The sequence below is a fragment of the Lissotriton helveticus genome, chromosome 3_1, assembly GCF_964261635.1.
Source record: "Lissotriton helveticus chromosome 3_1, aLisHel1.1, whole genome shotgun sequence".
In the NCBI taxonomy this organism is placed as follows: domain Eukaryota; kingdom Metazoa; phylum Chordata; class Amphibia; order Caudata; family Salamandridae; genus Lissotriton; species Lissotriton helveticus.
In genome coordinates, this window is record NC_136061.1 from 1032386511 (window position 1) to 1032409401 (window position 22891).

A 22891-nucleotide genomic window follows, 5' to 3' on the forward strand; every position below is an offset into this window, starting at 1 on the left:
CAGTAATCAAGATGGTGGTCCTTCCAAAGTTTTTATACTTATTTTGCAACATTCCCATAAAACTGACGAAATACTTTTTCAGGACCATCCAGACGCAACTGTTGCGACTTGTGTGGGGAACAAACAGCCAAGGATTAGTTGGGCAATGCTAACAATGGTATATGAGAAGGGAGGATTCAATGCGCCTGATTTCTATGTATATCTATGTGGGCATGCCCAGTATGCATATTTTTGGTTCCGTCTCATGATTTCATTCCACATGTGGCAGTGGAGGAAGGGGATGCGTACCCGGTTCAGCTGCGAAGTATACTAGTAGGCACACTCCCAGATCAGAAAATAATCCACTGGACACCACCATACAGGCATGGCAGGAAATCGGGAGGAGGGCACATAAGCTTCCTATATATGCACCGGCTCTGCCCATTGAGGGGCATGCTGCACTGTCAGTGGCTGGAGAATCGGGTCCTGTCAAGGCCCTTAGAGAGGCTGGTCTTCTACTTATGGGCGACTTATACCTGGAAGGGAAATATATTTCGGGGGTTGATTTGAACTACATACAAAATCCCACGCCACTCTTTAATTTCACCTGCTACAGGCTCCAACGGGCTGTGAGGGATCATTACCTTAGTTTTCCTGAGGAGCCGGAGTCCCTGCGCTCGCTACCGATGCTGCTTGTAGCTCTTTCTAGGAAGAAGCTGCTGACACGGTTATTTATACAAGACAGTGCAGGAGGAAACAGTACATAGGGCGAATGGCAGTAGAGATCGCTGGAGTGCGATATTGGATATACAGATCACAGACGACATGTGGGAGCAAATATGCACTCTAACGGGTAGACTGACATCCAATAGTAACTTGAGAATCATCCATCTGAAATACTTACACCAGGTCTATCACACCTCAGATAAGCTACACAAAATGGGTTTGAGAGAGTCAGGTAGATGTAGGTGGTGTGGTCACAGCGGGGCAGATTTTTTCCACCTTGCATGGAACTGTAGGATGGTGGAACAATATTGGGTGGAGGTCGTAAATCGACTACAATTAATGACGGGCCTGACACTCACCTGCACGCCATTAGAATGTTTACTAGGATATGTACCGAGGTTAAAAGCTACAGTGGGTCGATTGGTAAGAGTGGCTATGTTACTGGCAAAGCGGCGACTCCTGTTTACGTGGGGACGGTAAGTTACACCCAAAACCTGATTTGTGGATTAAGGACATGGTGTATTGCTGGGAGCAACTGGAACTTTATGCTGAAGAACTTCCTCTACCCTCTCGCCCAAGGGATATCTGGGTACCCATGAGGGAATATTTACTGGCCACTGTCGAACAATCAGATGAGTAATCCCATGATAACCTGGCGTACAGTGTTTCACTATAATTGGACACTGGAGGTATAGGATGGGATGACACTGTGCTTTAGAAATGTACATGCCACTATAACTGTAGAGTACCTGTGCTCTTTCTCTTATTGTTTCTGTGTTATTGGAGGACATGGGTGTTTCTCCTTTTTTTTAATTTTTATTTTTTTTGCTGTTCTAGTTATTGCAATGTTTGGCAGATTCCGGAATACTGCTGGTCAAAGTAGATTGCTGTGTATGATTTGTGATATGAAATACTCAATAATTTTTTATTTTATTTTTTAACGTTCTAAAAGGGGCATTTGCTAAAGTCTAACTGAAACACCAACATCACCATAAGTTTCGATTTTAAATTGCGAGACCACTGACACCAAACTTATTAAAAAAAAAAGTCTACCTGTTCACAATTGGGAATTACATTTAAGAGGTACTACGGTAATCCCAGTGTTCTCTTATGGGCGAGATAGGCTTTGCAGTAGTGAAAAACGAAATTGAGTTTTTCACTACTAAGGCAAGTTAAACTGAAAAGTACATATCCTGCCTTATAAATATATTGCACCCTGCCCTGTGGGTCATACAGGGCCAACCTTAGGGTTGACTTACATCTATAAAAAGGGAAGGTTTAGGCCTGTCAAGAGGTTTATTTTGTCAGGTAGAAGTAGCAGTGTGAACTGCACATACAGCCTCTGCAATGGCAGGGCTGAGTCATGGCTAGAGGGCAACTTTACGTGGGTGGTACAATGACTGCTGCAGGCCCACTAATAACATTTAATTTACAGGCCGAAGGCACATGTAGTGCACTTTACTAGTGACTTATAAGTAAATTAAATATCCCAAATGGGGTTCAGCCAATTTTACCATGTTTAGAGGATAGATTACTAGCACTTTAGCACTGGTCAGCAGTGATCATGAGCACAGCGTCCTAAAACCAGCAAAAACGAGGTCAGAAAAATGGAGGAAGGCAAGCTAAAAGTTGGGAGGTAGACCACCCTAAGGCTGTCCAGTCTATAGCCACTCTAGGCCGCATTCTCTTACATCATTTATTTTGCTGCCTCCTCAGGTGCTACCATCCTACAAACCCGAATTGGTCCTCCAAGAGAAACAGCCTGTCTTGAAATGTTGGGTCAGGTCCCCTGTGGACAGGAAACAACCCCAGATTGGTTTTGACCTATTTGCACCTCCTCAGCGAGGTGCACCATAATTCCTGCGGCACAGTGTGTGGGGCCCACATCATGGTACATCTGGCATGCTTAGGGCGCTGTACTGAAGAAAAGCAAAGGTTATTTTTGGAATGTTTGAAATGTATCTCAGCCATTAATAATTACACAATGCGCTGCATTCTAGTTCATGTTTTGCCCACAATCTGGCTGTGACAAATAAATTGCAGTCTCAAACTTCCAGACTGTCCTCTTAGAGCAACAGAAAAGGAAACGTTCTTACAGTTCTCACAAGAAATTTCCTTTTCCTTCTGCAATCTTGACCTGTTTAACTGAATCAAGTAGCATGTGGAACACCACCACTCCCAGAATATTCTGAATGTAGGATCTCTGTGTGTTGATCATAAAATACTAAAGCTGTGTTGCCTGCCCTCACTAGGTCACCTCCGATAAGTTCACTGGGGTAGAGGAGTCGGATGTGCAGGTCAAGGACACTGCGGACCAGGCTCTGCTGCCAGGGTCAGGGCCCAGAATGAAGACAACACCAAAAGCTTGAATGCAATTGACCCACTGCTTTTAAATAAAGTCCTATATAAACCTCCACTTCAACGTCACTGTGCACCACAGCCCTCCGACTCGACACTGAGAGCGATCCTCGGAGCTGAGACACCACAAGAATGTTCTTGAACAGGCATCAAGGCTTAAGGGAAGGCATGGAGCAGACATCGATGGTGAACACCCATCGACCTCTGCAGACACATCGACATGAACAAAAGACTAGCTTCATGAACACTCCAACTCTGACAAAGGAGCATGGTCACTCTTCGACCTTGACTCAGACACCACAAAAGACAATAATGCCTTCTTCACAACAACAGTGCTAGAGAAACAAGCAAACACACTGCAAAAATCAATACTGCAGGAGGAGGGAAAAGGTAATGTTTTTGAAGGCCTTCATGAATTCATGCTGAAGCTGCGTCTTAAGGAGATTTCAAAGAGATAAGTCAGAACTTGAATTTTCCACAGCCACTACCAAAAAGAGTGTCGACAGAGCATAGGGCCTCAAGCCACATGCCATTAAGTAGACCATTATCACCACACACAAGGTCACCCTCACCCACTAAGGAAGTGGAGGAAGGAGAAAACTCTGAGCATGATAGGGCCTCAAGCCACATGCCATTAAGTAGACCATTATCACCACACACAAGGTCACCCTCACCCACTAAGGAAGTGGAGGAAGGAGAAAACTCTGAGCATGAGACTTACTACTCTGACAGAGGCACACAACACCCAGACCCGCGGGATGACTGATTTGATCCTTTCAGACACTGACATAGAACCGCCTATCCCAGCTAAAGCATCTCCACCTGATACCTCCTCGTAGTGTGATGCAAAGGGCAGCAGAATAGAACAAATTGCTAATCTAGACTACAGAGGAGGAAACAGGTTTTCTAGTGGAAACACTAGTCAGAACGGAATGCACAATTCGGTATGTACCAATATTAGGCGCAATGCTGAAAGTATCTAAAGAAATTTTTAAGGACAAGTCAAATCAAGTGTATTGCGCGCAGAATTGAAAGGCAGTACAGGCCTTCACCTTCGGACCATCTCTGCATCAGAGTTCACCCTACTGCAGTCTCCTTAGTTGTGACTACAGCAGGTAAAAGAGCAGTGTTAAAGCACTGGGGGTGCTTCACCTCCTCACAAGGAGAGTAAGCGCATTGACGTTGCATGGAAAAGGGTTGCAACAGGGCATGCCAATTACTGGTGAATTGCAAATTCCTTGGACCTCCTGTCACGCTATAATAGAGCTGCATGGGATCAGATGGTGGAACTATAACAGCGTCTCCCTGATCATTTTAAGAAACAAGCATTACCATAGCCAATAGGTCTCGACTTTGGGACCTTCTAAGTGTTTAGCCATGCAGCACATTATCCTTTACATTACATTAGCCATTTAATACATCAAAGTTCGTGGTAAACTACTGCCACGGGGCACCCAATGAGGTATGAAGCTACCTTGTAAAAACGATGTCTCAAACAGCATTGTTAAATGCAGAATCGCACGAGCGTTAATAAATAAGACCCCAATAGCTCGCCATGAAGATAGCCTGAGTAGCCCAAATACCTTAAGTGAATTGTGCAAACTAGCTGTGACTTATTGCCAGTATACCTTGGGAGCAGCTGTATGTATATAATAACTACATCGTGAAAGGAAGAAAAAGGCACCCAGCATGCTGTACATGGCAAAATGAAGCAAATCATTACTTACACAAGCTGTAACAACGTTGCTGGGCTCGTGGCGTTAAGATTAATAAAAGTACGGCAGTCTGAGACGCCTGGCACATCCTCCCAAGATAGGTAAATTGAGTACAAATGATTGTGTAAAAGTCACTACTTAGAAATAGCAGAAGTGCAGTAGTTATTTTTTTTTGTAACTTTTTATTATATAAAACAAAAGGAAACAACACATCAAACATACAATCAAGACAATACAGTAATAATACAGCCATTAGGTCTGCGCTCAAGGAGGACGGGAGATACATAATCACAGGAGAAAGGATTCTTTGAATACAGATGAGGGGAGGGCGCCAAAGGTAGAATTGCATATGAACAGCACAATATACCACAGCTAGAAGGAATGTAGGTCAGGGCGACTGGGAAGGACTAGGAATAGCAGTGAGTGGGGGCGTACAGATATCTCCACGGTATGGGTTCCACGGGTTCCAAATCTTCCCCCATTTTTTGGGCCTGCCTCTTGCCATATACACTGTCTTCTCTCTGAACATGCACCAGTCCAGACTCTCCTTCCAAGCAGTCACTGTAGGCGGCCTCGGGGACCCCCACAACTGTGCAATATCCCTCTTCGCAACCATATTGGCCAGAGTCACCCACCGAAGCTGCGACACGTCATAATCATTCGGACCCCACACATTCAATAAACATTGTCGGGCTTCCGGCATCATCACAACACCCGTTACTTCATCCATCACCTCATGTATACGTTTCCAAAATCGCACCACCTCAGGGCATTCCCATATGATATGGAGATAGGTGCCAAGGAGACCACACCCACACCCACGCCTACACATGCCATCCGTGGAATAGCCCATATGGATCAGACGGGGACCGGTGACATAGATTCTGTGGAGGATCTTGAGTTGGACCAGACGGAGGCGGGCCGGAATCGCCACCTCCCTGGGAGAGGAGATCGCGGACTGCCAGTCCTTATCATCCAGTTCAATACCATCAGCAATCCAGGCTTCACGAAGGCGATCGAGCAGACTCGATCGGTCATTAATCATTTTCTTATAGAACAGCGAGATAGTACTGTCTGGCACATAACCGTCTAGTATACGATCTTCGAGGGGGGAGGAATCCGGAATATCATTACCCACTGGCAACACAGAGTTCAGAGCATGGCGCACCTGGACATAACGAAATTTTACCCTGTCACTCAGCTTATACTCTATTTGCAGATCCGAGAAGGTCTTCACCCCTCCTTTTACCTAGAGATCACGCACTTTACTAATACCGATCGTGTCCCATTTATCAAATCCCTTCGTCTTCCATAGGCCACCCAACTTCGCAGAGGCATAGAGCGGAGTTGCACCAGTTAATTTATCACTCCAGCCCATAGCCGCCGTTGCGCTATGCCATACCCGCACGGCTATAGCGGTAGGTCCTGAGAGTTGTGAACGGGAGGGACCCGAATAAAGCGCCCTGTAGTAATCACCACCCGGTAGCAGCCACTTATCCATTTCAAATGCTGAATTAAACGCCGGGCCATACATCCCGTGGTTGATGGCGGCAAGGTGGGAGGCCCAATAATACCTACGAATATCCGGGAGCGCTATACCGCCATCATACCAGGGAAGTGTCAATTTTGGAAGAGCGATACGTGAACGTCCGTCCCATATTAATTGCCTCTGCAACGATTCTACTTCCCGAAAATATTTCAACGGGATGACATCAAAACTATTCTGAAGTGCGTATAGGAACCGCGGTAAGGACATCATTTTAAAAAGGGCCGCACGCCCTAGGGGAGATAACGGTAATTTACGCCAACGCGCTACATCGGAGCGCAACCTTTGGAGTGGGGGGAGTAAATTTCGTTCATAGCGAACCGCCGGATCCAACGAGATAAACACACCCAAGTACTTAAGGCCAGACTGCGACAACTGGATGGGACAGCCCCGCGGCAAACGAGGGACATCCCCCGCAACTACATAAACGTAGGATTTCGACCAATTAATGATAACGCCCGAGTTCTTCCCGAAGAAGTTAAGTATGTCAAACAATACGTTGAGCGATTTTTGGGGAGATGTAAGGTATAATAAAATATCATCCGCGTATAAGGAAATGCTATCTTCGAATTCCGGCGTCCAGCGTATCCCCTTTATCGAAGGTTCCCACCGTAGCCAAGCGGCGAGTGGCTCCAACGCCAAAGCAAAGAGGAGCGGGGACAACAGACAACCCTGCCGCGTGCCCCTCCCAAGAGTAAAAGGCACGGAGACACGGCCATTAACCACCACCTGTGCCAGTGGCGTTTCATACAGGAGTTTGACCCAACCAATAGAACCAGCGCAGAATCCGAATTTGGCGAGTACCGCCCAAAGATAAGACCATTCGATTGTATCAAAGGCCATCGTGGCGTCCAAGGACGCCAAGATGGCCGGTTCACGCAGCGTCGGGGCCCTCGTGAGAACACCATGCAAACGTCGCAGATTTAATGCCGTGTTACGGTGCGGGATAAAACCCGATTGATCCGGATGAATCAGGTCGCTAATGACCGTAATCAAACGATTAGCAAGCAGTTTGGCGAGGATCTTGGGCTCCGCATTTAAAAGCGAAATAGGTCTATAAGACGAGCAGCGATCCCGTGGTTTACCCTCCTTATGGATCACCACAATAGTCGCAAGACGCTGATCTCTGGGGAGCCACTGTTTCGCGCAGCCAAAAACATATCACGGAGATAGGGAGCAAGAGTATCAGGGCGTAATTTATACAGTTCAACAGGAAGGCCATTGGGACCCAGAGCCTTGCCGGAACGAATGGAGCGTAGCGCGAGAGCCTCCTCATCCACCGAGGGCGTGGCATCCAAACAGTCACGATCCGATTCCGACAAACATGGAAGGGCTATATCTCGAAGCAACAACTGCGTATCCTGTCGGACACCGAGGTATAGACCTCTCGAAAATAATCAGCAAAGCATTCAACAATTTCAACAGGGTCCGTTACACGCACACCACCACATGTCTCAATCACCGGAACCACTCGACTCGCTCTCTCCCTTCTGTCCAGCCAGGCAATCAATTTTCCTGCTATATCACCCACATCATATAGCCGTCCCTGCTGTTCCCTACTCATCGTCTTTGCCGCATCAGTAACCAAAGGTTTATATTCTAATTGTTTAAGGCGGAGGACATGTAATGCTCCTCGAGACGCCCCTCGTTCCAATGCAGTCTCCAGGTCTGTGATTTCAGTCTCGAGCTGAACAATTGCCTCATTCTTACATTTCTTAGCACACCCCACCAAAGACAATGCCTGTCCCCTGATCAGTCTTAAAAGCTTCCCATAACGAAACAGGCGAGGATACAGAACCAGCATTCTCAGTAAAATACAGATCAAATGATTTAATCAATTCAGTGCGAGTCTTAGGATTAAGAAGATACCAGGGGTTAATCGGGGCTACCCTCCCTTCGGCGCCGATGCTAAGATTAAAATGAAACCAAATAGGGGAATGGTCTGATATACCCCGGGCCAAGTGTCTAATCTCTCCAATCGAGGGGGACAGGGCAGCCGGTATCAGGATATAATCCAATCTAGAAAGACTACCATGAACTCCCGAATGGAAAGTAAACTGTGTTTGCTCTGGATGCATTAGTCTCCAACAATCTATAAGTCCCAATGTTTCCAGGAAGTCTCCCAACCAGGCTTGCGCAGCAGGAAGATCTCGGGGCAGATATCGGTCTATTCTGCCAGAAATGACGGAGGTAAAATCACCACCCAATATTAAAATACCCTCCGGGAGACCCAGAACCATCCGCCCCAGGTCCGTAAATGTCGTGGATTGTAAGCCCAGGGGGACATACACCGACACCAACTAAATTGGTTTTCCCCTCCCACCGCCCAACAAGTGCAACATTTCGACCCCTGGCATCAAGGATCACATCATCAATCTCGAGGGGGAGGGAAACCCTAAGCAAAATACCCACTCCTCTAGAACTAGATGTAAATCCGGAATGAGCAGCAAGACGATAACCCCGTCTATTAAGAGCGTGACAAGTATTTCCTATTAAGTGAGTCTCTTGTAGCAAAACGACATCGGGCGAAAGGTGCCGCAACAGCTGCATAACCACCCCTCTCTTTATCCGATCACCCAACCCATTCACATTCCAGCATAATACCCTCAACCCTCTACCCCCCATCCAGATCCACAATGAACTCCCATCACAAAACGAGCATCACACCAATGTCAAAGATTATGAAAGTACCTTGCCTTGAAAAAGAAAAGACAAACAATCCCAAAACATGTCCCTCCCCCTCCCCCCAAGGTTCCCAACACAACTCCCCGCCCACCCTGCACCGACTCAAAAGCCACCCCAATTTGCAGTGTGCCTGTCGCCCTAACACTTACAAACAAAGAACTAATCTACACAAAGAAAACCCCAGAGGAGGAAAGGGTCCTGCCAGCCCCGCTACCCCCCAAGATACGAATGGAATGATCAAAGAAGTCAGTGAGCCTCAGCTGGTCACGTGGAATAGTGTTCCGGACACAGGCACCATAATCATTCTTGGTCCATCAGTCCCCCCTCAGCACCACCAGCATGTTCCTGGCCAGCACGGCGAGCCGGCAAAGTGTCCAACCAATCACTCGCTTCCTCAGGTCTGACAAAGAAGAATGTTCGATTGTCATATTCAACACGCAGCCGGGCCGGGAATAACATAGTGTATTTTAGTTCCATGTCTCTTAGTCGCCGTTTCACCCCTTGAAATCCCATTCGTTGTTTCTGGACCGATTCAGAAAAGTCTGGATAAAAGTTCACAGGAGCGCTCTCGAACTGCGTAGGGCCGCTCGTCCGTGCCACCTGCAAAATGGCGTCGCGATCTCTAAAGTTGAAGATCCGTGCAATAATCGGACGGGGAGGAAAACCGGGCTTTGCCTGTCCCCCTGGCACTCTGTGTGCACGTTCGATGGCAAAGAATTTGCTCAGGCCTTTGGGTGCAAGATGATTAAGAATGAGGTCCTCCACTCGAAGATCAGTGGCGAGTGAACTAGAATCTTCCGGAACCCCAATAATACGCACGTTGTTGCGCCGTGCACGGCCTTCAAAATCCTCCAAGCGACGAGCAAAAAAGTCATTAGCAGATCTAAGGTTGCGCACTTCTGTTAGCAAGTCGGACACATCCGTGGTAAGGCTGGATGTCTTTAGGTCCAATGACTTCACCTTCTCGTTCGTCTTGGCCAAATCAGTTCGAATGAGGTTAACATCAATAGCCACCGTGTCCAACTTCAGAGCCAAGGCTTCATACTGTTGGCCAATAGAAGACTGAATACCAGCAATGGCGCCCATCACGTCCTGTAACGTTAATTCCGCCAAAACAGCAGGATCGTCGACAGCCTCCTCCCGGGTCTGAGGCGCGCCACCAGGGATCCTTTAGAAAGTGTGTAGCGATCCATGACATTAGTCTGGGTTGAACCTCCACGGGTGGTGGTCTTGACTTTCCGTTTCTCACTCTCAGGCTTGCCCGTCATGGCGAGCCGGGTACCCCGGAGGGAGGCTTGGGATCTGGTCCAAATGGCTCCTTAAAATTTACACACAAGAATACAGGAGACGAAGTTGAGCCAATTTGAGTCCACAGCCAAACAGTCGCTAGCTCGAAGCTCAATGAGCTGGCATCGGAGCTCGTCCGATCCACAGACACACCGCAGATAGGATACAGTGCGCTGGAGAAACGAAACCGAAAGTGAAGTGAGGCTGTGGTCTGATCCCCTCAGGCCGTTGTTAAATTACGACCTGGGCACTGCTACAACTCAAGGTCCAGGCTGTTCCATGGAGAAGGCCGCAAAGTTCAGGACGGCAAAACTCGGGGACCCTGTGTCCGATTCCGACCCAAAAACCTGCTAGTACATCAGCCGGGTTGTGTCTTCAAAGACCTTCCATCAAATCAGGATATTATCCAGGATAAATGCGGGAGGCAGCGAGGGACCTCGGGAGCCCTGTGCCCACGCGGCCATCTCGGATGCGCGCGAAGCTCCTCCTCTCAGAAGTGCAGTAGTTAATGCTATGAAAAGAAACCTACTACTAAAAATAATTTGACATAGTTATAAATAATTTAATAAAGCCATTTCAAAATGTAGCAGGTGGAGTTTCACTCTGTGTCCATAGTATATATTCTGTCTTCGATTTCTCTCCCTGACATTTAACAGAACGCTTCACTCCATTTCTCATTCCCTCCCTGTCACCTGTAATTCTCTATAAGTAACCTCCCTAGGAAGGGACCTCATCATCTGAGAACAGTCAAATTGATTTATTGATCTCTTCCCCAGCATTCTGTGGTACCCTGTAGCCTTGCTAGGATGTGACTTTTTTATTTTAAAAAATCCAAACAATCTTATCTGTACTCCCAGTGCTCAATGATGCCATTTGCCCAAATCAAGGCACTAGATGGATGCCTGCACTGTTCAGTGTTTACCACTAATGCCATGAACGTGTTGGTGACTCAGATTCCAAGATCATGCACGCTCTACACAGCGTTGTCTACATTTTCTGCTGCCTTGTTTGGTGCAAGTAAGAAAAGAAAACAAACAGTAAAAAAGAAAATCACTTTCCTTCTCCTGCTTGCAGAAAAGCAAAGCTGTGCAAGCTGGCTGTAAACATCCAATCATTTTGCAAAAGAATCAGCGCTGCATCTTGCATCCTACATCTTAAAACATAAACAGTTGCAGGAGCTCCAGCGATCGGAAGGCTGAAAGCCGTATCATAGGTTGCTTGTCTTCGTTGGGTTGCTCGAGTGCAGAGGAGTGGTCAATAATTCCTCCATGCATGTGCCTTTAAAAGCGCCTTGACAGCAGAACAGCCCTGCCACACGGAAATTACTACAAGCACGCCTGGATGGAAAGACAACTCGCAGAGCACCTTTAACTGTTTCCAGACAACAGAAGAGAAGACACGCTCACATTACAACACTACATAACCAACGCAACCGCGAAAGTGAAAGCGACCGCACTGTGTTTCATTAGTAACATGACCCACAACAACATGGGAGGAATGCAGCTGCCACAATGCGCGCCGCTGCTCACTCCCAACACCAAAACGCTATGGGCGTGAACATTTAGAGGAAAGTTGGGACATACACTCGCCTTTGGCCATTTGCGGGATTTCATTATTGAAAGCCACACGCAAAGGCCAATGGAATGTGTGAGAGTTGCCAAACCCACACGGAGAAGTTTCGGGGAAGTTTGGAGTGCTCACAAGAAGCCTCCCATAGAGCAGCGCATGTGCGCTGCGCTAGGCTCAACCTAAAAAGGGGATGATCTGGTTGCGGAAGGAAGGCAAATATCTAACGCAGCAATACGATGCGCTCTAGATAATGCCTCTTGCAGCTGAATCTGCACTAATTCCTCGGTGATGCTACTTCTGCATGTATGACTACACTTATCAGAGTTTAAACCAGAAGTGCAACAGAACATTTTAATCACACCATTTGATGGTGAGCATCTGTTTGGTCCAGAAGCTGGTAAGCAACTTGCAAAAAATCAAAAAGGACAGAGACCACACAATCAATAGGAGCCTTGCAGTCCACTATGCAAAAACACCAGCCCTTTTGGTGATACCAAGGAAGAGGGGCCTCGAAGACCCCAACTTACAATGACTGCAGCAACAATACCACCAGCAATCAGGGAAAGGATATTACAGAGGTGGTTTTAAATCAAAAGGCAAAGGTAGAGGTACACCCACAATGGGAGATTCTACCTCAAAACTGTGACTTATCAAGTTCCTCCAGCCTCCACAACCCCCTCCCACCGCCCAATCCGATTAAAAATCACCTGTCAGGGGAAGGCTACAACAATTCCATCGGTTGTGGCTGGAATTAACATCAGACCAGTAGGTGTTAGAGAACATTAGTCAGGGATATTGCCTAGAGCTGACAACTCAACCACCAAATATACCACAGAGAAAAAACACCCTCAGTTCTCATTATCTACACCTGCTTGAAGAAGTAAAAGCATTACTACAAAAAAGAGGCCATAAAACCTGTCCCATTCAACCATCAAGGGAAAGGATTATATGCCCTTTACTTCCTAATACCCGAAAAGGATGGAATGCTCCGTCACATACTGGGCCTACTCAATCAGCACATCAATCAGCACATTCTATCCGAACACTTTGACATGGTGACACTCCAGGACGTGATACCCCTAATGCAGAAAGGCGACTTTATGACAGCATGAGGTCTGTAGGACACGTACTTTCATTTACCAATCCATCCGGCACATTGCCGGCACCTCCTGTTTGTGCTAAATGGATGTCACCATCAGTTCAAGGTACTACTATTTGGTGTATCAGCCGCCCCACATTTGTTCACAAAATGTCTAGCTGTAGTAACATCTGAGAGGAGAACATCCATGTCTTCCCAAACCTGGATAATTAGCTGATCAAGAGTTCCAGCAATCAGAAATGTCTACAGGTCACCTAAACCGCTATCACTACACCGATGGCAATTTACAACAACTGCAACAAAATCCCATTTGCTCATTCTCTAAATAAAACATTATCTGGCAGCCTTACTTCGATCACAGAGAAAGCGTATCCAAATCCACAGAGGGGTTCCAATCTCCAGAACCAACTGGCTCTTTTTTTCAGCCACCCTGTCACCTCTCAGTGAAAATGGTGCAGTCTTCTAGGTGTTTTTTGCTTCTTGCATAGCAATAATTCCACTTGCAAGACTACATATGCGACCCAGCTTCTCAGTGGTCACAAGCTGGGGGCAGTATAGAGGATCTAGTGTTTCATCCAAGGTCCATTGGGCACTACAAAGGCAGAAGACACAAAACACACTAAAGGAAAGAGCCTTCAAGGACCCAATCCCGCAAGTGATAATTACTACAGATGCATCACTCATGGGTTGGGGTGCTCACTTGGAGGACATTACAGTAGAGGGTCCCTGGTCTGCACAACAGACATTTTACATCTGTGTTCTAGAACTACTTGCTATACAAATAGTTTTCAAAGCATTTCTACCCAACATAAAGGGGAAGTATGTTTTTCCTGTGCATAGACAATATGACTACATCCAGAAACAGTCAGGGACCCATTCATTGCAGCTGTCTCAACTAGCACAACTCATATGGAATAGGGCCATCAGGCTCAAAATCCACCTCCTGGCACAGCACATAAAAGGGGTGGACAACTCTCTTAGCAGATCTACTAAGCAGAGCGCAACAATAAGTCAACGAATGGGAAGTTCTCACTCAAGTCCTACAAGCATACCTCCAATGGTTGGGACACCAACAATAGATCTCTTCGCCATTTCAGCAAAACGCCAAATCCAAATATTTGCATGCAGGCACCCACATCAATGATTCAAAGGCAATGTTCTATAGTTGAACTGGTAAGGGATATTTGCATATGCTTTTCCACCTCTCCTACTCATTCCTTATCTGGTCAGGAAACTCAAAAAGATATCATTAAAAATTATGCTTATAGCTCCAACATATGCACATCAACCGTGGAACACAACACTACCGGAGCTATCCCTAGTACATCACAAGAAGCTTCCCAACATTCCAGATCTTCAAACTCACAGCAAGGACAGTTAGGCACCCAAATGCCCAACAACTCAACCTTTCATTCAGGCTCCTGAGATCGTTGAATTTGGGTTCTTACAATTGCCACCAGAATGTATGGGCATTCTAAAAGAAGCCAGGAGACCAACCACCAGGGCATGTTTTGTAGCAGAATAGAAACACTTTGCTCTGTATTGTTCTGCACCAATAAATACCCTTGCTCTCCATCTGAACAGCAACTGGTATGTTACCTGTTACATCATCAAAAATCACATCTAGCATACACTTCTATAAGACTGCATTTAGCAGCAGTCGCTGCATGTTTGCAAAACAGAAGGCATCAGTCTCTTTTTCGCTTACCAGTAATAAAAGCATTAATGGAGAGACTCAAAAGAGTAATTCCACCACATATACCTCCTGTACCATCATGGAACCTAAACATTGTGTTAACACAATTGATGTCCACACCATTAGAACATATGCATAAATGCAAATTGCAGTTTCTAACATGGAAAGTGACTTTCCTTGTAACAATTACATCCCTAAGAGGAGTTAGCAAAATACATGCACTAACTATTGAGTAACCTTATGTTCAATGGCATTTGTGGCTGTAGATACACATGCTCTGCGTACTCCTGCCATCAGAGTTGTGTGACTTGTTTTTCTTCATAGAAGTATTATGAGTCACGAGGTACAGTGACTCCTACTCTCAGTTTCTCTCAGTCTGATTCAGATGTGTGTGCCTCTCCTACCTGTTCAAATCCGTTCAGTACGAGTCTTCGATCCTAGCCTGTCTTTGACAGTCTAGTGTATCTCGATTGCGCTATTCTAATCCGCTGCTGCTCGATTATGGTCATCTGGTCGGACATCAGTCGATCACTCTTCGGGGCGCTGCCTGTCTCAGACCTATCCTACCACATGCACTGTTGGTACAGAATATGTTTTCCTGATAGAATTAACACCTTTTCGGTATTGCCTACAGTGTCACACCAAATATCCACAAACTGATCAAAATCAGGTGTGTAACCTCTGCCTGTCGCCAGACCACAGAGAGGCTGACTGCGAAGCCTGCAAGTCTTTTCTATCCAAGAAGACACTTCACAATCGGTGGGTGCGTTGACTGTAAATGTTTCCCCATACTGGGGACGATACTCCCAACATCTTCTGTGAGGAGCACGCCCAGGAAGAGCCAGCGAGTGAGGGGAGGAAGGGCATTTCTCCATCAAAGATCTTCGGCTCCAGTGTGGATCAAGAACTCAAATACACCCTGCTTCTCGGTCATGAGTACTGTTGCCCCAGACCCTGCTCCAACTAAAGAGTTTCGAACACTAGCCCCTTGCACTTCTAGAGTGAAGTATCTTTTAGAGTCAAACCATGGCCATCTGGCCATGGTTGCATTCTAAAACATACTTCGGGCGCAATGCCTTTGGGCCCAGCACTGAATACTTCAGTTAAAGCTAAGCCTTTGGCTCCGGCACCAACCTCCTCGGATCTAGCTCATTCTTCTGTCACCGCCATGGCTAATCTTTCAGTGCCAGAAAAGAAATCATCCAAAGACTCGATAATGAAATCAACTGAAACCAAACCCCCAAAGAATTCTTTGGTCTTTGTCCCCAGTCAAGCCAGTTCTTGAAAAGGATATAAAACAGAAAAATCCAAATTGAAGACGGACAGCGCAAATAATAGGCTCTCCTCCTTCTAAGAGACAGTTAACACTTCAGGAGGACTTGGACATTCCTGTACCTTCCAAATAGAGAGAAAAATACAAAGCTACCAGCCCTGCACATCATCCTACACCACCTCCTCCACCATTTTGTTCCACATCAGGACCATCTAAATAATACACCTCCAGGTTCACCTACAGGGGGTTTAGGAGAACCGTTGGGGGACCCAGATCTATGGGACATTCGACACGGACCCCGTGACTCCTAACAACTCAAATCTTTACCCAGCGTGCCCTTCCCCACCTGAAGATCGTAGTGCTTACCAATAAGCAGTTGCCAGGGCAACTATCTATCATGGTGTACAACTTCATTGAAAGTCTCTAGAACAGAACTTCCTCTTTGACACGCTGTTATCCACTCATAGGGACTCACGGTTTCTGCCCATGCTTCCAGCCGTGTGACCGCACATGGATGACCTATTTAAAGAGCCAATATGTGCCAGAGTTTACCAAGTCAAAGTTTGACTATGCACAGACCCTAAGATTCTGCCAAACATTATATCAGCTTTCCACTTACACCAGACATTAGATTTACTGTTTTCTTCCCGAAATAATTGCCGAAAGGGCACTAGATAAACTGGATCTTAAAGGAGCCCTTAGGTACTATGTGGAAAGAACTAGAATATTTCAATAAACACAACTATTTGAGGCTTTTTCAAACCCAATGAACAGTAATTCCATCTCAAAAACAGGAGTTGCTAGATGGGCTGTTAAATGCATGTAAATGTGCTACATTGAAGCAAAAAGAACACTACCCCCAACACCAATGGCTCATGCCACAAGAAAAAAGGGTGCCTCAGAGGCCTTCTTGGATAATATCCCCCAACAGATATTTGTGAAGCAGCAACATGGGCAAACCGACACACTTTTACCAAACACCATTCTGTGGATGTGTATGGCAGACAACAAGCTCTAGACTAGTGGGTCAAACAGTTCTACGCACATTATTCCAAGCAAGTGCACCATCTGATGCCTAAAACCACTGTGAGACGAGTACTGTTTTACAGTCTATGCATAGTATGTGTATCTGTAGGCAACACATGCTGTAAATGGTGTATGTTACTTACTCTGTAAGCATCTATTTGTAGCATGTAGTGCTGTAGATTCACTTTCACCCTCACTGGCAGGTATTAGATGGTGTCAAATATACATAAAAATGTAAACATGTTCAACAGTAAACGCCTATTTAGCAGACTATATACTCACTTCCCGCAAGGCAGGGAAAAATCATTAAAGTCTAACAAAGGAGCTGTTAAACATGTGCATTGCCTCAAGGAGGAGATACGAATCATGACGTCAACCATAAAAGACTTTGAGAAAAATAAATAGTCTGGGCATAACACTAGATGGCAGGAGTGTGCATAGCATTTGAATCTGCAGCACTACACACTATGAATAGATTCTTACAGGGTAAGTAACATACTCCAGAGTTTTCCTAATTTGGAAAGGGCATACATTGTGTAGCATAACATCTAGTGTGTTTCAAATTGCACATAACTTAGAATGCATAGATATTACTGTTAGTGTTTGCACATGGAGCCATTTGTGCGTGTTCATCAACCATTTTCTTTACTTTGTATTTTTGTGCACAGAGCTTTCTTACCTGGCCATCTTTATTCAGGCATTCTTTGAAATTGGTATGTTATACCATTCTTTTATCATCAGTTGATTAATAGACTTTAATTAGACCCCTCCCTTGCAATTGTACCGTATGACTAGTTAACCTAAAACAAAATTAATGTGTAGCTAAAGATACCCTAATATTAGTATATTTGAAATCAATGTTGCCATAGAATCCTTTGATTGTCCCTGTTGATGGAAAATTTGACAAATGATTATATATTTAGACCTTTATAAATGGAATGCATTGCATCGGTCTAGGTAGGCTCAGAATGGCAGCTACTTAAACACCTGATGCTTCATGTAGAGATTCAGATTGAATGATCCAAAAATTATCCACAGCTTTTATATTTTTACATTCTATTCACACCATGAATCTTTGACTGTGTGCATTGTTCTCTCATTTCTTTTCTTTCTGCCAATCTGGGTGCTTTTCAACGTCTTTATAGTCTACAACCTTTTTAGCATCTGAAGAGCTTTGTTTCATGCTTAGTCTTAGAGCTGTCTTCCATGCAGTGCATTTCCAACCATTGAAAAGTTGATATCTGCTTACATCTTGACATAAAGTATCCGGGCAGGTTTAGAAAAGCAAGAAAAAGCTGATAAGGGAGCATCTACTTTCCAGTAAGTATCTGTTCTTGGCGTGTAGAGCTGTAAATTCACATGTGCCCTCCCACCTCCCTGGACACCTGTAGTTGTTGCTGTTCTCATTATTTACATTACCTACGCATGGACATCTCTTTACTACACTCACTCCATTCTCACCTTCTTGCGAGAAAACAATCTAACAATGGAGTCGATGCCCATGCGCACTATCAACGAAAGGATGAGTCACCTTACCTTGTGACTGGAAAAACTTCTTTGAAGAAAAACAACTTGCAATCATCCGGACCCAACCCTAGATGGCAGGAGTATGCAAAGAATGTGAATCTACAGCCCTACATGCCAAGAACAGATGCTTACTGTGTAAGTAACCTATTCCTTCTTCACGTGACCAGTCATTAAGTGGTTCCTAGAAGGAGCAAAAAGAATAGGATCTCCAAAAAAGGTACAATGCACACACATGGAATTTTAATATTGTGCTCACACAACTGATAGTCACTATTTGAACCGTACACAAGGCCACATTACAAATGCTCACACTCACTAAAGACTACCCTTTTAGTGGACATAATATCTCCATGCAGAGTTGGTGAATTACAAGCGCTCCCCTTACAGAAGCCTTATTTCCAAGTATACAGACAGAATTGTCATGAGAACTGATCAGCAGTACATGCCAATGGTTTATTTACAGGTCCACATGAACCAAAGTATATAGATACCAAGTTTCTTTCAAAGAATAAAAAGGCACGCAGAGAGGACATTACAGACTCTGGATGCAAGACGTGTGGTAATGTATTGCATCGAAAGAACAAAGGCAGGACAACGAAACAGCTCTTTGTATCATTTGCAAATAGTTTTCTAGGAAGACCAGTTACAAGATAGAAAGCACAAACTAATCAGTTGTGTCACAGGAATGCACAAGGGACATTACAAAACACTCCTTGTGCACAATCAATCAAAGAAAGAAGGGAGCAACCTTTGCTTTCTTAGCAAATACAACATTGCAAGACATTTTTATGGCAGCAACATGGTCATCAACACATGTTTACAAGTCATTATTGTGTAGATATTCAGATAAATAAGGTAGCACAAGTAGGGCAAAATGTCTTAAAACATGTGTTTTCAAATCAATGCTCATTTTCAACCCAATCACCACTGTAGTAACAAACCACTACAAAATCAATGCAAAGCATGTGAATCCAGACATAATTCATGCTGACAAATGTATAGTTTCTTACCTGTCGATGTAGTTTTGCAGCTTGAAGAATTTTCTTAATTCACAAGCGAATCCAGCTACCTCTGCCAAGAAAATTAAAGGAGGGAACAGCATATAAAAAGGACAAAAAAAGAATCCGAAGATGGCAACCAAAGGTGGGAGCTTTTGGGGGAAGCATGACAATGTCACAAGGGGACACATAATGGAGGTCCGTCAACGCTACCAACAACAATAAAAAGAGTAGAAGGACAAGGTTTGTTAGGGAGAATTCCAGATCCAACCACAAAGTGGTGGAATAATGCACAGCAGGTGAATTATGAAAATTCTTCACGCTGCAAAACTACACCGACTGGTAAGAAACTATATGTTCATTACTGAGTCCCTCTGGCATACCTCTGGGTCCCAAGGAGCCGAGAGGGTATTCACATGGAATACTGCTGGTGAATTCGCCCACAGCGCCATTTGGTACCTCTGAGTCACTCTTGCTTCTGGCTCCTGTTCATATGCCACTCCCTGCATCCAAAACTACGCCGGCCCTGGGTTTGCTGATGCCAACCTCACTGCCCGAAGAGTTGGCCCAATTGTGCTCTCCATCGCCAGTAGACTTTGACATTGCACCCAAATCCAACTGAGCCACCTATTTCTGCTCTCGACTTACCATAAGGTAGGCAACAATTTCTGCATCCACTTTTTGCAACAGACTCTGATAACTAATGTGATATGGGTGATGAGTACGCCTAATCCATCACCCATACCCAGGATGATAACTGGTTTAGAACTTGCAGGAGACTAATAAGTTAGACACAACCTCTCTCCTACTGGACCAGCTACAAAAGAATGCATTCTAAGCCATGGTCATGCACATGGTTTGTAAGTCCCTGATCATCAGCTCCCCACCCTTGAGGTAAAAACGAATGTTCTTACTGATGTCCTGATGGACGCACTTTTAGGAGTTTGGGCGAAGGCTTGCTCTGACCAGCCAGTTAATAAACAAATTGCCAGGCACTATCACCATGCTATAGGCCACCCACCTTTCTTGTCCCAGCACCCCTCTCCAGAAATTCTTGTGGTGCAGATTTCCACCAGCTGTTACAATCGAAATACTTTTCGGTCGCACAAGTCTTCCTTGGTATGCCCGTAAGTTCTTTGCTTTGTACTGTCTCAGATGTGCAATAGGCACCACCTTTGCCATCCACCACCATGCCTGGCTGCACTCGACTAGGTTCTCTTGCAATGTCCAGTCTTCCTTGATGGACATGCCATTTGATGGGGCTTGGTTGTTCCAGTGGAAGGATGACTGTGCCCTCAAACTCTTTAAGGAGAGTAGGATCACCACTTGCTCTATGGGCCTTTTCGCCCTGCCTTGCCAATCGCACCATATCCAGTGATCCTTTTGTGGCTTTGGCAGAAGCATCCACTACTGTTTACCTGTCATGCCCCCCTCAAGGGACCAAGCAGTTTCACAGGAGAGGCAGAGGTGCCCACAGCCCCCCAGACACGGTCAGCATGTCTGCCAAACTTCTTTAGTGTACCCTTAAAGGGCTGTAAGGATACAATCTTTAATGTAACCATGCAGCCACCCGGAGGGAGACAATCCACCAATTCTATCAGGCTCATAAACAATCATGTCAGACAGATAGGTTCTATAAATTGTTTGCAAATGCTACAACTTACCCTTCCTTTTCTCCCTGCAGCACCTTCCACCTTCCATCTAATGTCTGAAGAACGACCATCTCTAATTTTTTTGTCCGGAAGCGCAAGAGTATGCCAGTGGCAGAAGTAGGCGTTGGATATTTCTGCTACATTCCTGTGCCCAAGAAGACCAGAGGTCTTTGCCTATTCTAGGATCTTAGCAGTCTGATGGCCTTCCTCTAGAAGGAGAAATTCAAAATGCTCGCCCTGGCCCTGTCTGACCTCGACCCTGGAGACTGAATGATAGTGTTGGAACTGCAGGATGCTTATTTTCATATTCCCAGCCTGCCAACCCATTGGCGTTACTTGTGGTGGGAGAGGAGCATTTTCTTTTTTTTGTGTGTTTTTTTTGTTTTTTTTTGTTTGAAAACCTTTATTGAGACAAAAAACAGAAGATACATGCGCAAGCCCACAACCATCACGGCCGGCCGCAAAGATAGGCGAGAAATAACAGGAGAACAGTATATCAGTATACCATCAGGATATTGCAAAATACGCCAGAAGCGACAATGGGGCGCGCTACACAGGAGAGGAGGTTTTCATTTTTAAGTCAGAAGGAAGCGAGGGGCTGCAACAGGAAGAATTGTACACCTTACATTAAGGGACACAAAGAAACGCGACAAGAGGGGCGTACCCCATTTACAAGGGAAAGTGGGCTATACATACAGCAACTATATAGGCTAAGCATCCGCAACAATAAACCAAGCAATAGGCAGCAATACACAAAATAACGATTCCAAGCGGAATCCCAGAAAGCCCACCCCCAGAACAGAAAACAAAGATTCGTTAAAACACAAGGAGAAAAAAGGTGCGAAACCCCGAAGCAGCCAACCCCACGAAGAGGAAAGAACCCTCCCAAAGCCGGAAAAGAGCGATAGGGACCATAGAACAAAACAAACTAAAAGAACAAACCCCCCCCCACACCCACCACCCCGCACCCCTGTAATGGCTACGGCCAAATCCACTAACAGCGTGCCTGTCGCCCTGGAACTGCCCCACAGTAGGGAAAGATATAAAAAGAGTGGAGGAGGAGAGAAACAGACCCGCTCCGGGGTGCAATATTCGGGCCGCCCATCCCTAGACCCCGCCATCGATACAAAATAAATGTGGAACATCCCCGGCTATCCATCAACATCCCAGCAGTAAGAACAACAACAAGCTTAACATGGGAGGGGACACCCTCCACCCCGCCTCCCGCAGCCCGGCGTAACGACAAAGTCCAGCTTTATAGTACCGTCCATCAATTCTAATCCCAACAGTATACGGTACACAGTGCTTGATAGGGGGAGCTCAACCCTGGCCCCTGCGATCAAGAACATCGACGTGGTCCAGCTGCACAGTAGCCATCTTGAATGGGACAAACAAACCGTGTGACCCCAGCAGATCAGAACGCCGTCTAACAAAGTCTGTCCAATCAAATGTCAAGTGTGCAACCGCGATAGAAGTGCAGACATCGCACTGGAACAGCCCCCCCGGCCCGGGCAGTAGTAGCAACCGCAGAATAACGTAGGAAGCGTCTCCGTAGATCAACAACGGAGTGTCCAAACATGGCGTCCGAGGACGAGACCCCACACATTGAACCAGCATACAGACATCAGACCGCTGCATCTCCGTCGCAGACAGCATCACGGGGATATCGGGAGCACATACCAACAGCACCTCCGGGCACATCCGGGCAGGCAGTCTACAGAAGTCGGGCACAGGATGAGGCTCAGCTTCACGCAG

General features: G+C 45.7%; 1 protein-coding gene across 3 annotated transcripts in view; it reads left to right on the forward strand.

The window, feature by feature from the left end:
• The window catches only part of LOC144823224 (neurabin-1-like), a 647660-nt gene that overhangs the window by 572272 nt on the left and 52497 nt on the right, over positions 1-22891 (forward strand). The window contains exon 16 of one of the 3 annotated variants that reach the window (XM_078681559.1): positions 17628-17672. The exons of the other annotated variants lie outside the window; for them this stretch is intronic. Coding sequence (XP_078537685.1) covers positions 17628-17672 — 45 coding nt within the window. The remainder of the gene's footprint in view (positions 1-17627; positions 17673-22891) is intronic. 3 annotated transcript variants of the gene reach the window in all.